The sequence below is a fragment of the Phocoena sinus genome, chromosome 10 (genome assembly GCF_008692025.1).
Source record: "Phocoena sinus isolate mPhoSin1 chromosome 10, mPhoSin1.pri, whole genome shotgun sequence".
Classification (NCBI taxonomy): Eukaryota; Metazoa; Chordata; class Mammalia; order Artiodactyla; family Phocoenidae; genus Phocoena; species Phocoena sinus.
Window position 1 is genome coordinate 83893945 of NC_045772.1, and position 16163 is coordinate 83910107.

Here is a 16163-nt window from a genome sequence, read left to right on the forward strand (position 1 = left end):
ACCAAGTCTATATTGGGCATGGAAAGAAAGGATGAGTCCCCTAAATTGACCAGAGTTGAGCAGTGTATAAACTTTTTCTTGTCGGGGTTATTTGGATTCCAAAGAGGGTAGGGGTCATAATATTTTTCTTCACTGGGCTACTTCCACAGTCATTCTCAAGCAATCTGACGCTGATGTTCAGTGCTCCTTTTAGCTGTGAGCCTCCTTTCTTGTTTCCGCTGGGGAAAAGCAACACACCGTTCTCTAGAGGCTTGCTTTTGGAAGCTTAACTTGCTCGATTTCACAGTGACCTTTGAAAACAAAAGAAATTAAAACTAGACTGGTTACTTAATTATTTTTGTCATCATTATTAGATCCTAAATAAATTAAACATGCCACAGATTTTATTTCAAGACATCTACCATGCTAAGCATAAGTCACTTTTGATTATGGAACAATTTGCTATTTATTTAGACTTAGCCAGTAACGTGAGAGGGGAGAGAGAGCAAGAGCGGGGGTGGACACGGTGAGAGGAAGCGCACGCAGATAAGGAGACGGTGCGGGGCGGGGCGGGGGGGGGCGCGCTCAAAATAAGTACTTAATGATATTATTGTGGAAAATATTTCAAACTGATTTTTTTTGGGACATATGCACCTTACCTGACCAGTGATGTTCATGAAGGAAATGCTATCTTCTTTTACGATGAATACGATACATATGGTGAACTTTTTATAGGTTATTACCAACATGTCCACATATATATATGTGAACATATGTAGACACTTATACATCCTCGTGAGGTAAACATGAAAAAAATTGGCATTATTTTAGAAAACAATAATTAAGACATTAGTACTACTCACTGTAGTAGTAATATTTAGAAATACATTTTCTTTGGCTTTTTTTCTTTATTTTTTATGAATTAATGAATTGGAAGAAGTTTGTTTATACTTCTTTATTTTTTTCCTTCAAAATACATACAACTTTCAACCAAATAGTTTTGAGTTATATAGTAAATGAAAGTTGTTAGCATATGATTATGGTTAAATTAAAATGGTCCTGTCTAATCCTTAATAGAGAGGTTCTGTAAAAAAAGATGGAATATTAAGGCCCATTGATATGTAATTTGACAGTAAATGTCTTTTCTCTCTTCCTCCTCTTTCTTCTTCTTCTTCTTCTTCTTCTTCTTCTTCTTCTCCCTCTCTCTCTCTCTCTCTCTCTCTCTCACACACACACACACACACACACACACACACACACACACACACACACAAAGACACCTCTCAGACTTCTCTAAAAGGTCAAGGATAGAACAATAGGAATTGAATTACTCCCTGTTTCACTAGCAATTGTTCTGATAGCAGAAAAGATTGTCCTTCACAGGTATTCTACAGACAGCTTTTAAAGATACCTTCTTAGAGATCTTGAGAATGGATATACATCTCATACATTATTCTTCCACTATTCTATCCAACTAAGTATAACCTGAAATTTATACATGTGGCAACCATGTGTCTCAGAAAATTTCAACAGGCTTCTGATTTTTTAGACTTTATTTCTTTAACTCAAAGCATACAATTACTTGTTAGACAATTTGTCCCAACTTTTGATTCAGAAAAATGGTACTCATTTTTTGTTGTTACTTCTTACTATTAATAAAAGAGTTTTACAAGGTGTATAGGAAGAGATAGCTTTTGTTAATCCCTAGATTCTCCCCTTTAATCCTGTATCTGTCCCAGGAATGGAGCGTGTGGTTACTCAGTGCTCGGCTTTCAGACTCACAAGGAGCCGAGCATCTGGGGAAACTCAGGAGGTGAGCACTTTCACGCTGACTCAGAGACCAGCCTTGTGACTCCAGTCTGGCGCTGTCACGCCTGGTTATGGAAAGGCAAGAACAATGCCTCCCTTGAGAAAGGGGAAAAAAGTCTAGTGCAGTCACAATTTTGATGTAAAATTTAAATCATCCCTCCACATCCTGTGGACTTAGAGCTAAACCCATGCTCAAATGGAAAAAAGCTTTTTATTTCCTTAAAGAGTATAGCCTCTCTAACTATAATAACAAGTTTCAGAACCACAAATCTTAATGCTAGATTATTTCAAATAATTTTTAAATAATCAGAACACAAGGACTTTTAACATTTTTAACTTGTAGGTAGCTGAAGGTTAAACATTATTTTTCTGCTTGTTTCTGATTAATGACATATGTATAACAATACACAAATTAAATAATTTACAACAGATTAGTATTTATGTTTTTTTTTCTTCCAGACTCATTAATTTGGTCATTTTACCTACAATGTAAAAGAAATTTCTCTTCAACATTTAAAGGTCTTAACCATTTCTATCGTTTTCTTCAAGTAGATTGGCTGAAATGTAGTGTATTTGGTGATTAAAAAGAATCTGATCAAATGTTTAATAACTCAAGTATAGGTGTTACTGTTTTTGAGATAAGGAAATTAAATTTTAGCAATTATTGAACAAGTCAAAGTTAGGGTTTTTTAAAGTAAAAAATGCTTATTACCATATTCTTGGGCTGTAAATGATGAGAAAAGTTTTGATAATTGTTCTTGAAAAGAATATAGAGTTCTGTAAAAACGTTTACTAGCTCTTCTCTTTATGAAAATGACTGTATCTTGGAGCCATAAAAGTTTGCCTAACCAGTTTTCTTTCAGTCTTATCAGACTTACAATGAACTCTATTTTTTCTAAGTATTAGAACATTATAGAATGATTAGAATAGAGTTTAATTAAATTTAATACTCTTTCTACCTTTTTATTTATCAGGAATACTTTTGTTGTAGGCACTTAACTTTAAAATTAAAACATAAAATGGTAAGTTTTAGCTGGCAGATACATTTGTTTAGGTAAGTTTTGGCTCTAGAGCCCAGCTATTAGGTTACTCATAATAAAGCAATCTTCTTATTTAGAAAATTTTCTTGCGATCTTCATCCAATAACATGTGGTCTAACTTTGGAGTCAATTTGTAGTGATTACAATTAGTGAGACAGTAAAAGAAAGTAGAAAAGGAATCAAATTTTGAATTCTGAATCATTGTAGCCTGCAATTTTGCTATCATAAACTGTTTCTAAATGTTTACCTTCGGTATTTGTCTCTCCCATTTAGAATACAAAAACAAATGGACATTTTAAAGTTCGTTTTATTGCATACTTTAGGTCCATTTATTTCAATTCTGAAATATCTTGTGTCCAACTAATAAAGAGGAACTCATTTCTTTCAGATATTGACAAGAATTAAGTTCTGTTTCTGAGTCTTTACTTCTCTCTCTCTAATTTCTGATACTTTTTCCTTTTCCTTTTCCACACTTTCCTCTGAAAACTCTCTACCTCTTCATTTTTTCTCTTCTTATCCTCTCCTCTTTCTCTGACTGGACAAGGCTGGGGAAAACTATTCGGTGAGAGAGGGATGCTAGTAAAGAGAAGGCAGAAAGGTGGTGAAGCAGTTCAGAGTGGTGCTCTTCTTATCAGAGAGAAGGGAAGAGCATAAGGAACTACTTGATCTCAGTGAAGAGAGCATCTCAGAAACCAAACATATGACAAGGTAAACATGGGGATCAGCCCTGGTAAAGGTCACTTTGAAAGTTCTTGGTGACTACAACATTTTTAATTAACACAGTTTTAAGTACAGTTTAAACTTTTGTAACATTTATTAAATTTTCTGTAAATTCAAATTATATTTCAAAACAATAATAACTTTATTCTTAAGTAGCTATAGCTCAAAAATTGCTTTTGTTTTTATATTTCAATGTTGTGGTAAATTGTGTTTGTAAGTACTAGTAGAAATAAGTTTCTGGTGAAATGTATATAGTAAAGATTACAGGGGAATCTAGTCTTACTTATTACCCTATGTTGTCTGTTTTTATATTTCTATGAAATCTGTGTTTCTGCTTCCATTTATAGTGTATGCCAGGACCTGATGAACTTGTTCATGCTTCTAAAAAACAGTATAATGAATGTGGTCTTTGTATGTGGGAATCAATGGATAGAGAGTATAGATTGGCATGTTCTATAAGAGAAACCGATGGCAAAGAAAATTTATAGAAAAGAGAAGAAAAATGTAAACACTTGAAAGACTACATGTTTACCACAAATCAATTTTCTATCTAAAAGACCTCTGAATATTACATATGACAGACTTGGTTACAGAGTTTACATAGAATTCACAGGGTAAACACCCAGCTGACTCTAAACTTAGTGGGAAAATGAAGATGATCAAAACATGGAAGAGGGAAAAAGAAAGCATAAACCATAAGATATAAATAATAATAGTTGAGATTTATAGATAAAAATAATGAAACTGATTTTTTTCTTTAATAAAATGATATGCTAAGTTTGTGTAAATCTATAAGTCACAAAGGAGTGTTGGTTATTTTCATTCATATGAATTAAAACCTGTCCATTCATGCTAAATGTCTATGTTGATTTCCCATGTGGAATAGGTAACATTCTATTGTGAAAAAAATCTTTGAAAAACAGTAGAGTTTAATTCCTAATCTTGATTAACCTTCTCACAATAACTTTAATCACAAAAGCAACCAGACAAGTAAATGTAAATGTTCTGAACAAGTAGTTTTATTACTAGAAAAACTAGTGGCACATAACTTCTAGAAAAGTAGTATCATCTTTGGATATGAAGGATTACCAATTTTTATTTTATTTTGTAATTTTTCTTTTGTAAAAGAAGATGCATCCTTTCAAATATTTTAGTTGTTTTTGAAATGTGTTCTGCCATGCTTAAAATTTAACATGAGTGGGTGAATATTAAAAGTGAGTATTTAGGAGAGCAACCAATGGAAGTTATAAATTAAATAAACGTCATGGTCCAGAATCTTTAAAGTTCATATTCTGAATGTTTAGTTTTATAGAATCGTTTAGACAATAATTACATTTTTTGTATATCACTTTGACTTCTCTTTATCTGTCTTCTGTGCTCAGTCCTTTTAATATACTGGTCTCCCAAAGTTTGATGGACTACAAAATTCAGATTCCACCCCCCCACTTCCCAATTCTCTATTTTCTCTCTTTTTCTCTTGGAGAGACGGTTCTGTTCTTGAACTGCTGTTATTATAGTGCAAAGACCGAATAGTGTAACAAAAGATATTTAACCACTTTATGACTCAGTTTTCTTTTCTATAAATCAAGAATAATAAAAATACTGAATCAGAACATTGTGGAAGAAGTCAATGAGAAATAATTACAATTATTGGTTAACTTTCTACCTGTGTTTAAAAGATTACACTGAGTTACTTCCACAGAAGTCCCGCGTTTTCTGATTATCTGCTATTTCTTTTTAAAATCCTCCAATCAACAAGGATTTTTTTCTAAAACTGAATTTAATATTTGTCTCCAAGTTGACCTTTCTTTCTAATTTATGTATTTTTCTTATTAGCAGTATTGTTCTGTAAATTACACAGTCAAGTAATCTGTTTATCCTTGAGTTATCTCACCCACTCATTCCCCTTCTCTGGTTTCCACCCTCAAACTTCTATCAGTTACTAATTTCTGAGGGATTTTCTTCCTAAAATGTAATTTTGATTATGTTACTGTGTAGCTCAGAAATCATCTCCAGTTTCCTTATACCTTCAGTATCAATTTCACATTTGGTGTAGCCATTCACAATTGTTAGGATTTAGCCAGAATCACTATCGTCTGGTACCTACCTTCCATCCTTATCTGCTTTTACTCCTCCTGGAATCTACTGCTTGAGCCAAACCATTCTACTCACTATCCTGTATCATTCTATAAATTTCTTTAATTTGCTAATGTCATTTCTCCTATCTGGAATCTTCTCTTCTCTGTGTCTATTTGATTCTGATCCATCCTTCATTGCCCTGTTGAATTCTCCTGATATGTAGGAAGCATTCTCTGATTATTTCAAGCAGGACATTATCTCTCTATTATCTATCCCCCATAGTACTCATATTTATAAAAAGCCATTTACATTAAAATATTCTTTCTGGATTTCTTAATTATATTTCTATCTATAAGCACCTGATAATCTTTCAATAAATGTTTTTCCATGAATGAATGTGTGAATGAGTGGATATATATATGTCTTCTCTTTCCATCTCTACAGTACATCCTTAAAAGCAAACCAGAAGGCTCTTCATATCTAAGTTGCCTGTTTCCTCCATAACACAAAGGTAACTTGCCTGACACAAAATTGACACTCAGGCAATTCATTCATTTACTCATATAAAAATACATTGAGTGCCAACTATGTGCTAGGAATTGTGCTGCCATATAATTAATTGTAATTCATTCAGTATAGAGGATTAGACTGTTTAGGGAAAAAATACAATTTGGAAAGACATGTTCAGCTCGGAAAAATCACATGAAGTGGTCAAAAACAGACCTGTACTTGTTAAAATCTTGTGTTCTAGTTTTAGATACTAATAAGAAGATAGGAAAAAAATATAAGCTATTGAATCAATGTCATAGGTTATACTGATGTTCAGTTTTTTCAGGTGGCCTCTAGCAAGAGTTGATGATATAGTTTGAGGTGGGGAAAAGCCACTTCAACCATGGTGGTTAGGGAAGGCTTTGTATACTACCTGGGATTTCAGTTTGTTTTTTTAGAGATAAGTATTTTTTATATTTTTTTATGCATAACTGCAAACCTTAAAGGAAACAATATTATCATTCCAAAAGAATAACCAGTAGGGCTTCCCTGATGGCGCAGTGGTTGAGCGTCCACCTGCCGATGCAGGGGACACGGGTTCGTGCCCCAGTCCGGGAAGATCCCACATGCCGCAAAGCGGCTGGGCCCGTGAGCCATGGCCGCTGAGCCTGCGCGTCCGGAGCCTGTGCTCCGCAACGGGAGAGGCCACAACAGTGAGAGGCCCGCACCGCAAAAAAAGATAAAATAAAATACAGCATTGTTTCTCATCATCAAAAAAAAAAAAAAAAAAGAATAACCAGTAGAAGGCACTGCTTCCTAGGACTTTATCTCTGAATTAACTAGTCAAAGGTTAAAATGTTTAGAGAAATACAGAAACTTTAAAGGGTAACTATTATATACAGAAAGCAGTTCCCATTCTGAGTCTTCCATTTTGTGCTTGTTCCACATAACACATTTCTTTGACCTTGTGCATGTTGTCATTTTCCAGAATAATTGCAGCAAAGAAAATATCCTGAGCAGACAAGAGTTAAGTTTAAGGCAGTAAGTAGATGATTCCTCAATAATAGACCTATTAATAATTAACTCTGTAACATTTTTTATAAAGTTACTTCACTTTTATAGTCTTTTACTTATTACATTTTAAAAAGAGCTGTAGGATTTTTTTTACAAGTACTTAAGAAACCTGATTAAGCAAGGTTTACCAATTCCTTTACATAGAAATTATTGAAAAGAAATATAGTGTTATCACTGAGCTGGATTTCCTATTTTTTCTGACAATATTAAAGCATTTTCTAAGCATACTTGTCCTGTAAGAGTAGATCTTACAACTATCTACAGTTAGAGAATAGTAAGAGAGTTGCTGGTTTTAATTAGTAGCTTTCATTAAGCACATACTGATTGAAAGACTACTATTTTCAGAAAGGATTGTAAGTCCTGGGTAAGTAGCTGTGGACAAAACTAAAGTCTGCCCTCCTGGATCTTATAGTGGGAGAGACAGATAAACAAAGAAATAAAATAATTAAATATGTCAGGTGATAAAGGCTGAGAAAGGATGTTGGAGCAGAAAACTAAATGAAGTGAGGGAACAAGAAAGTGTATATATGGGGTAGGAGGACTTCAGATTGAGAAAATACCAAGTATGAAAGAAATATATTTAAGTTAGTGGTGAATTAGTCTCCTGTTGCTGTTGTAACAAATCATGACAAGTCTAGTGCATTAAACAATACAGATGTTTTCACTTAACAGTTCTAGAGGTTAGAAGTCTTACATTCAAGGTGTTGGCAAAGCTCATTCTTTCTAGAGGCTCTAGGGGGGAGTTTGTTTCATTACCTTTTCTACCTCCTAAGAGGCTCACGACCGCATCATCCATTTTCAAAGCCAGCCACGTGGTATCTTCCAATCTCTCTCTCTCTCACTCTGATCCTCCTGCCTCCCACCCTTATAAGGATCTTTGTGATTACTTTTGGTCCACCCAGAATATCCAGGATCGTCTCCTTATCCCAAGATCCTTAACTTAATCATAGCTGCAAAGTCCCTTTGCCTTATAAGGAAACATATTCACAGGTTTCAGGGATTAGGACTTGGACACCTTGGGTGAGAGGCATTATTCTGACTAGCACAGTGGGTCTGCAACCTTAACTGTGCATTAGAATCACCTGGAAGCTTTAAAAATTTCTGATACCCTGCGTGCATTCTGAAACCAATAACATCGAAATGTCTGGCAGTGGGACCCAGGCAGCAGTATTTTTTTAAACCTCTCCATATAGTTCCAATGTGTATTCAAAGTTGAAAACCACTGGTTCAGATTTCTGTTGCAGTCTTATTACGTCTTTTATTTACTCTGCCCCTAAGTTTGCTATATATATCCGAATACAGTTGGGGACATCCTATTTACACAGCCTTTAGCCAGTAGCAAAGGACTCCAGTAGTTTTAAAATTACTTTCACGTATGGACTAGAGTGACCTGGTTGTGCAGATTTCTCCAGGGACAGCTGGAGGAAAAGTGACTCCTTGTAAGACCAAGTCGCCCCTTACAAGGGAGTCTCTTTCTTATCTGTTACATTCATGTAACTCAGCAACTCCAGGAATGTTATAGACTAGAAATGGGATTTAGTCTATATTCCTGTGTCTCCCCTTTTCCTAAGTAAGCTTGAAACTTAAATTTATATTATACATCCTAAAACCATCTCTGCATCTTTTCTTTTATCATGACTTCCTACATAAGGTTCCATCTCCATTTTATCCCAAGGTTTCTGTTTGTCCTTCTTTTCCCTCAAAATCCAACTGTTCAGTGATTCCCTGAAGCATTTCACAACGCTTTGGCCTTCATGAAGCCCTTGGGTGCTTAATTATAATGTCATTTGGCCCTTAACCTGAACTGTCTTTCATCATTATTTCTCGTTTTATTTAAAATTTTCACAAACAGTTCATAAGCTTTTTATTTTATTTTATTTTATTATTTTTTTGGCTTCATTGGGTCTTCGTTGCTGCGCGTGGGCTTTCTCTAGTTGGGGCTAGCTGGGGCTACTCTTCTTGCGGTGAGCATGCTTCTCACTGCGGTGGCTTCTCTTGTTGTGGAGCACGGGCTCTAGGCACGCAGGCTCAGTAGTTGTGGCACATGGGCTTAGTTGCTCTGCGGCATGTGGGATCTTTCCGGACCAGGGCTCAAACCCATGTCCCCTGCATTGGCAGGTGGATTCTTAACCACTGCGCTACCAGGGAAGTCCCATTCATAAGCTTTTAAAGCAGAGACCCTGAATTACACTTTTTTATTCCCATTAGAGAATAGTCTTGCACATAGTAGGTAGTGAGTAAAGGGTTGTTGATGATTTAAAGATTCCCTTTGGTCCTGGAATTAGACATCAGTTCTTTCAAGAAGATTTTCTTGTCCACACACAAAAAAGTGAGTTAAAGACTACTATTATAAACTATAATAGTGATAGTTATAAACTAACTCCAGAAGTTAGTTTCACACTAGATTGTATTTGTCAATCTCGTGTCAGGTTCTTTGAAGTCTGAGTTTTGTTCATTGGTAGGTCTAGCACCTACCACAGGAATGACAAAAATCATCTCTGAACGAATACAGAAGAGCATAGCTCAGCCTAGATACTCAAGTTGTTCTAAGGTGTCCTTGGACTGTAGCACAGACGTGTAGTGGAAGCTGCAGGTATTGGAACCCTACATATCCCACACAGACAATACATGGAAATTTTCAGTGCCTCCTTAATGCTTTTTTTTAAATTGAGACTTTCTTCTATCCAAAATGAAACCCTTTGGTAGACAAACTTTGGTAGACTAGACATAGATGATGCAACCAACAGATTGATAGCTCTTTACATAATTTATGTATTTTACTTTTTTCTCATTTTCTAGCCTATTACTGAACTGTAACCACAGTCATTTTTATTCTAATAATTTAAAAAATCTTTAAGAAATCTTTTACCTGAACTGCATAAAAATACTCTTAAGTCCAACACATTTAAGAGCATTCTATAAGTCTCTGAAAATGGAGTTGAAATAAAGATGAAATATGTAATATTTTAGGATCAATTTGCCTTTTGGCACCATGCCTCCTTCATGGTGTTTTAGACCTTATACTTTTTTCTCATAGAGTGATATGTAAATGGAGAGACTGTTTATCCAGTTGGATATAAAGATAATTTAGATATTGAAAGAACTAGAAGTCTTGAGAATAGCAATATCTTAACTATCTACCTCATATACCTTATGTCTACTTTTAGACTTTTAATTTTCATAATCATTATTAATAATGATGTTAATGAAATAGAAGTCAGCAAAAAGGTCATGCCTTCTGAAAGTCATAGAATTGTATTAACTTAGGAAAAGCCAGCTAATCTAGCTTTCTGCTTTGATAACCCAGAAACTGACTCTGGATAGTAGCCTGGAATTTTCAGACCGTTAAGAGACTGATTATACGTAAGACTGAGGTAGGCTCCAAAATACCAGACTGTTAATTCCAGCAAGAATAGTAATGCCCACACAGACCCTAAATACTATGGTTTATGTAATAAATGAATGATCTCCTTGTAGTCAAGCTTCATGTGAAACCAAGAAATAATTAAAAGTCTCTTTATTGATTTAATCTGATAGATCACTTCTCAAAGACCTTACGTATTTTAAGTCTGTTCTGTTACTCCATTCTCTTTACGGGAATCAGAGGTTCGCTTGGAGAGCGTGGAAACAAAACAGTGGTAGTTAAATCTCTCTAGTGTTAAGAGTTACTATGTATAGTTTAATCTATCAATTTGGTGATAGATACGGTGTCGCCAACAAGACTAAGACTTTTCTAAGTCTGTTAACTCCAGCCCCTTACTCTTTCTACATACTTAGAGTATACTTGGAGTAAACCTTGGTAATGAGATCAGAACTAAAGATACCTGAAATGTGCTGGCCCAGTCTGCTTCTCCTTTAAACAGTGCTTACATGGTAACCACTATCATTTCCTCCTTTTCCTCTGTTATTCAGCTGATCAAGACCCTTGCTATTAACATTTTTTTCTTTAACACTTGCTAATACATTTGATCAGTTTACTGTCAAGTATGACTGGCCAGGGAGCATTTCTCTATTGGGAGACTGTATTTCATGTTGATTTTACAGTTTTAAGTCTTAGAAGGCAATCTGCATTGTTATTTTGGAGGTTTTTTTGTCTTCTCTGTTTTTGAGGGGGGTGGGTCACACTGTAGTTTTAAAGTTTGTAAAACAAACACCAGCTATTGTTTACTGAGTGTCTACTCCTAGCAAAGTGCTCCTCTACAAGTCACTTTTCATATGGAAACAGTTCCTTCTCAAAAAAGTATTACAAGTAGATATGACATCTCACTTTAAAGGTGAGTAAATTGATATAGAGATTAAAGTAAGTCTCACATGTAGTAAGTAGCAGAATCAGTATTTTAATTCCCTTTATTTTTTTCTACTGTGCTATTATATCTTCATAGAATATATTCAGCCCTTGAATACCTTTTCTTTTTAAACGTCTAACACTAAGAATAGTATTATTCAATGGTGATTAGAGGCCCCTTTTTTGGTAGTACATTTTAAGTTTAAAAATCAGTGATATATATGAAGGAAGTGATGTGGCAGTTAACTTTCTTGCCTCCTATACCACTGGTCTAGGGTACGAATGGATGATTCTGTAAACACTCTTTGTTTGTTGAACAAAAATTAGGGCTTTTTCAAGTTCAGGTCAAGTTGTAAATCCAAGAGAGGTTTTTTTTTTTTTAAATAAAAAATTTTAACTCTGTACTGCTTCTATGTAAAACTTTTAATGAAAAGGATTTCTTATGTTTAACTAAAAATATTTGCCACTTATTTTTTAACCTCTGATAACATTCTCAACCAGACTCAAGTACAAAAAAATATTTAATTTTTGTTCAGTTATCTAAGTGCATTGTCCTATAGGCATTAGCTCATCAAAACAAAACATCCTTATTTGATTTTTTTCTTTTACTTAGTTATTCTAAGGAATAAATAAATCTGAGAATCCCCATCTAAATATTTCATGGAACTGTGGAAATAAAACTGAAATAGTTTTATATTGTTACCTTTTTTACTACTTGCAAATTTTATATTAGAACTAAATGCCAAAATTGGGTGATGGGGAGGTGAGAGAGAAAAATCCTCAAATGTTTCAGAATTAACAGTGATTGTAAAATTTATTCAGTTCTTAATAAGCTTTAAACAAATATCAAACTTTTTGTTTTGTGATCTGAGGTTTGCTGATAACACATATTTCTACATTTTATAATAATCTTACTTTTAATAAAATGCAAATCATTATAATGGCAACCATCCATTTACTTTATTTTTTGATGAAAGAAATTTTAGTTATTTCTCTTCTTTTAACTGCCAACAGTATTTGCTATTCATAGATGTCCTGTCTTCAATAAGGTCTATCAGAGTGTAAAATGAGATGGGTATTTTTCTTTCCTTTAAAATGGAACAGTCTTTCATTATGCAGTGTTCTTAGGTGAATTCTCTTGTTTAAGAAGCCAGAATACAAGAGAGTGCTATATTAGTGTATTATTCTTACAACAAACAAGCACTGTTCTGTTGCTACCTGCTTGGCCATTGTTTCTGATTGCGTGTGCTTTGCAGTGGTATTTGGATGGTTTCCTGCTCTCTGCCAGCACAAAAAGGCATTTCTGTTACAATGGCCCCTAACCACACAATAACGGCATTAAGGATTTATGTGGAGGTTTCATTATTTTCTCCTCTTTTGTTCCTTCCAGGATGTCTTCCAAGCGACCAGCCTCTCCGTATGGGGAAGCAGATGGAGAGGTAGCCATGGTGACAAGCAGACAGAAAGTGGAAGAAGAGGAGAGTGACGGGCTCCCAGCCTTTCACCTTCCCTTGCATGTGAGTTTTCCCAACAAGCCTCACTCTGAGGAATTTCAGCCAGTTTCTCTGCTGACGCAAGAGACTTGTGGCCATAGGACTCCCACTTCTCAGCACAATACAATGGTAGGTTTCTCATGGTCTATTGTGCCTACACTCACTTTGTGACCAGTCTACTCCTCTAGTAGTTTAGCTTCAGTCCTAGGCTTTGTAATTGCCATCTACTTAATAGCCATACACAAGATTCACTCCTAACATCTTAAAATTCTTAATAAGTAAATTGATTCCAGTAGGGAGTATAAATAGGCTATTTTTGTTTTGTTTTGTTTTGATTTTGTTTTTCAAGAATTCTGCTTTTGAGGCACTCCCAACTTAATTAGGGGAAAAACATAATATAAGAACAATGTTAAAGTAACACATTTAAAGTTAGTCCTCATGAAAGTTAGGTATCATAATATTTCTAGGAAAATATTTTTCCAGATAAAGCTGCAACATAGTTTGAACATTTCCACCATGATAAATCAGTGCTTTTTCAATTTCTGCTTTGCCCAGATTGGATTCCAGTGTTTCTTACAGTACTGGGAATATTACAGAAGAATATGTTTCAAAGAGACAATACTTTTCTAACGTTACTGCACTAATTTTTAACTCAGTGTCATTCACTCTGTCGCTCTGATAATTCAGTAATTCCCTGGTACCTCCTATTCTAGGATTTGGAGCTCAGGATAATTTATCTGGCCCTTCATCCTGGGGTCTGGATCACTGCAGAGGGTTATGAAGCTGTGGTTTCATGGATGAGAGGGAAGAAGACAGCATAGCATCTTTGGCTGAACCTTAAACAGCAGACACACAAACAAATAAATGAGGCCTTTAGGTTCTTCTTTGGAACTTAAATGCATAGACTCAGCATGCCAGCAAGGTAGCAGGGCACTTAGGTGCCAGTAAAGCCACCCTCGCCTTTTCAACATGGCTTCTTGAGTGGATGTCACATTTTTTGTGGCCCTTCTACTTCAAGGAGGTCAGTGCTCTTAATTTGAACCAGATCACACCAACAAAAATATTTCATCACACATCCTCATACCTTTAAGAACAGCTCTGATTCTGTTAAATCCTTCATTTTTTTTTTTTGTTTTGTTTGTTTTTTTGGCCTTCTCTAGGAAATTATTACACATCATAAACATGTTCGGTCCTGAAATATGCCCACTTGTGTATGTCATTGCATTACATATGCAATGTGGAATTAAATCAGCAAGAAAAATCAGATTATCTTCTAATATCTGGGAAATAAACACTGTTTTTTGATAATTCACATTAGATTTAACTACTTCCATTCAACATTTTAAGCCTCATAGGTCAGAATTTCTCTGGGTATTTTTGACTGTGCACCAAAATTTTCTTACCAAAAATAATGTTTTCACTAACACTTACATAGCGCTTTTACAGATGTGTTGTTTCAAGCACGTGACATATATTACTCGTTTAATCTTCACAATAGTTCAATGAAGTGTTATCATTAATCCCACTTTACAGATGAGGAGGAAACTGAGGCACAGTGAGGTTAAATAGTTTGCTTCAGGTCACAGCTAGTAAGTGGGAGAACCAGGGTTTACCCAAGCAGTCTGGCTTTGGATTCCATGCTTATAAACATTATAAGCTCTTCACAAGAGTACACACATATTTAATTTTCTGATCATCTCTTATTTGGTAAATTAAATCCATAATTCCTCCTTTTTTTCCCTCTACTGTGAATTCATGTTAGTTATGTGCAGTGATATAACTTCTTCGCCTCCTCTCACAAAGGTTAAACTAGGAAAAGAAAGGGGGGAAATGGTAGTATGCAGCTCAACAGGGTAGAGAGGTCGCATTCCCCGTTTGACATTGCATCAGTTCTCATGCTTTTTCCCTCTCAATATTTTGACCATTGCCTTCTTTCAGGGAGTACCCTATGGAGAGTGCTTCTCGGTTTGGTTTTCCTGTACTACTGCTATAAACAGAAACACACACATTTAAAGGAGTGAATATAAATAATTATTACTAGCAGAATACCAGAAAGATAAAGGGGAAATTATCTTAAATACTCAAGGAGGGGTATGAGAAAAGCATATTAAATTACATACTATAGTTGGCATGAGTGGATGCTGTGATGCAGGGTGTTAGTGGAAATGAAATCATTCAGTTTGTAATGGAGAATTCGGTTTAACTAAATGAAACCTATGAACTGCCTACTTTGTACCAAGTTTTTTGTTGTGCACTATGGAAATAGATTTGTATAAGGCACAGCTCCTTTCCTCAAGCAGCTTTATCTAGGAGAGAAGTTCTTAACTCTGGTCTGTGGATCTCCTGAAGATGACTGGAGAATTCTGTAGGTGCACACATGTGAGTAGGGTTTTGGTTTTCACCAGATTCTCAAGTAAATCTGTAGCCCAAAAAAGACTAAGATCTACTGTTCTTGAAGTTAATACACTTGGTATACAAATGATTTAACTTAGTTTTAGTGACATCAGCACTGATATTTTCTCTTACTATATATCTAATTGGTTTCTAAGTTTGTTTCTGCCTCAAAAGTTTCTTGATTCCACCAGCTTTTCATCTCTAACAGTTGAAGAGTCTCCTCTGTGATCTCAAACTTCCAGCCTCTCCTCTTTCCAGTCTTCCTTTCAACTTCCACTAGACTTATTTCCCTGAGAAAAGAGTTGGATTATTTATCCCTCTTTGGAAACTAGTGTATGTCCTTGTTGCCTACAGGATTTAGTCTAAAACTATCTTAGCATGAAACTCTATATAGACCAGCACCAAAATATGGCTTTTGTCTCCTCTTTGGCCACATCCCGCCATAGACCCAGTGCTTCATTCATGCAAAGATTTTCATATATGTTCATAAACATACCAGGTGACCTCAAATGACACATACTTATTCTTTCTAGCTGGAAAACTCTTTTTCATATTTTACAGTCCTGGTGAATTGTGTTTCTCCCACGAGACTGAGTTCAAAATTGCTTCTTTTTAGATGCTTTCACTGACTTCCCAAGGCAGAATGGTTGCTGCATTATTCTTTTATCCATGGTACTTGTTTATATCTTTTCTCACGGTCTGTATTTTAATTTGTGCTGTATTTCTCCTTAAAGGCACAGTCATACACACGCACATACACATTTGTAGTTCTGATACCTAGCATATAATAGATACTTAATT

At 35.1% G+C, this 16163-nt stretch overlaps 1 protein-coding gene across 2 annotated transcripts in view; it reads left to right on the plus strand.

Moving 5' to 3' along the window:
• SOX5 (SRY-box transcription factor 5) overlaps window positions 1–16163 on the plus strand; it is a 401370-nt gene that overhangs the window by 41505 nt on the left and 343702 nt on the right. Inside the window, exon 2 of one of the 2 annotated variants that reach the window (XM_032646908.1) lies at window positions 12866–13097. In XM_032646908.1, coding sequence (XP_032502799.1) covers window positions 12866–13097 — 232 coding nt within the window. The remainder of the gene's footprint in view (window positions 1–12865; window positions 13098–16163) is intronic. The other variant, XM_032646909.1, reaches the window with a different exon arrangement.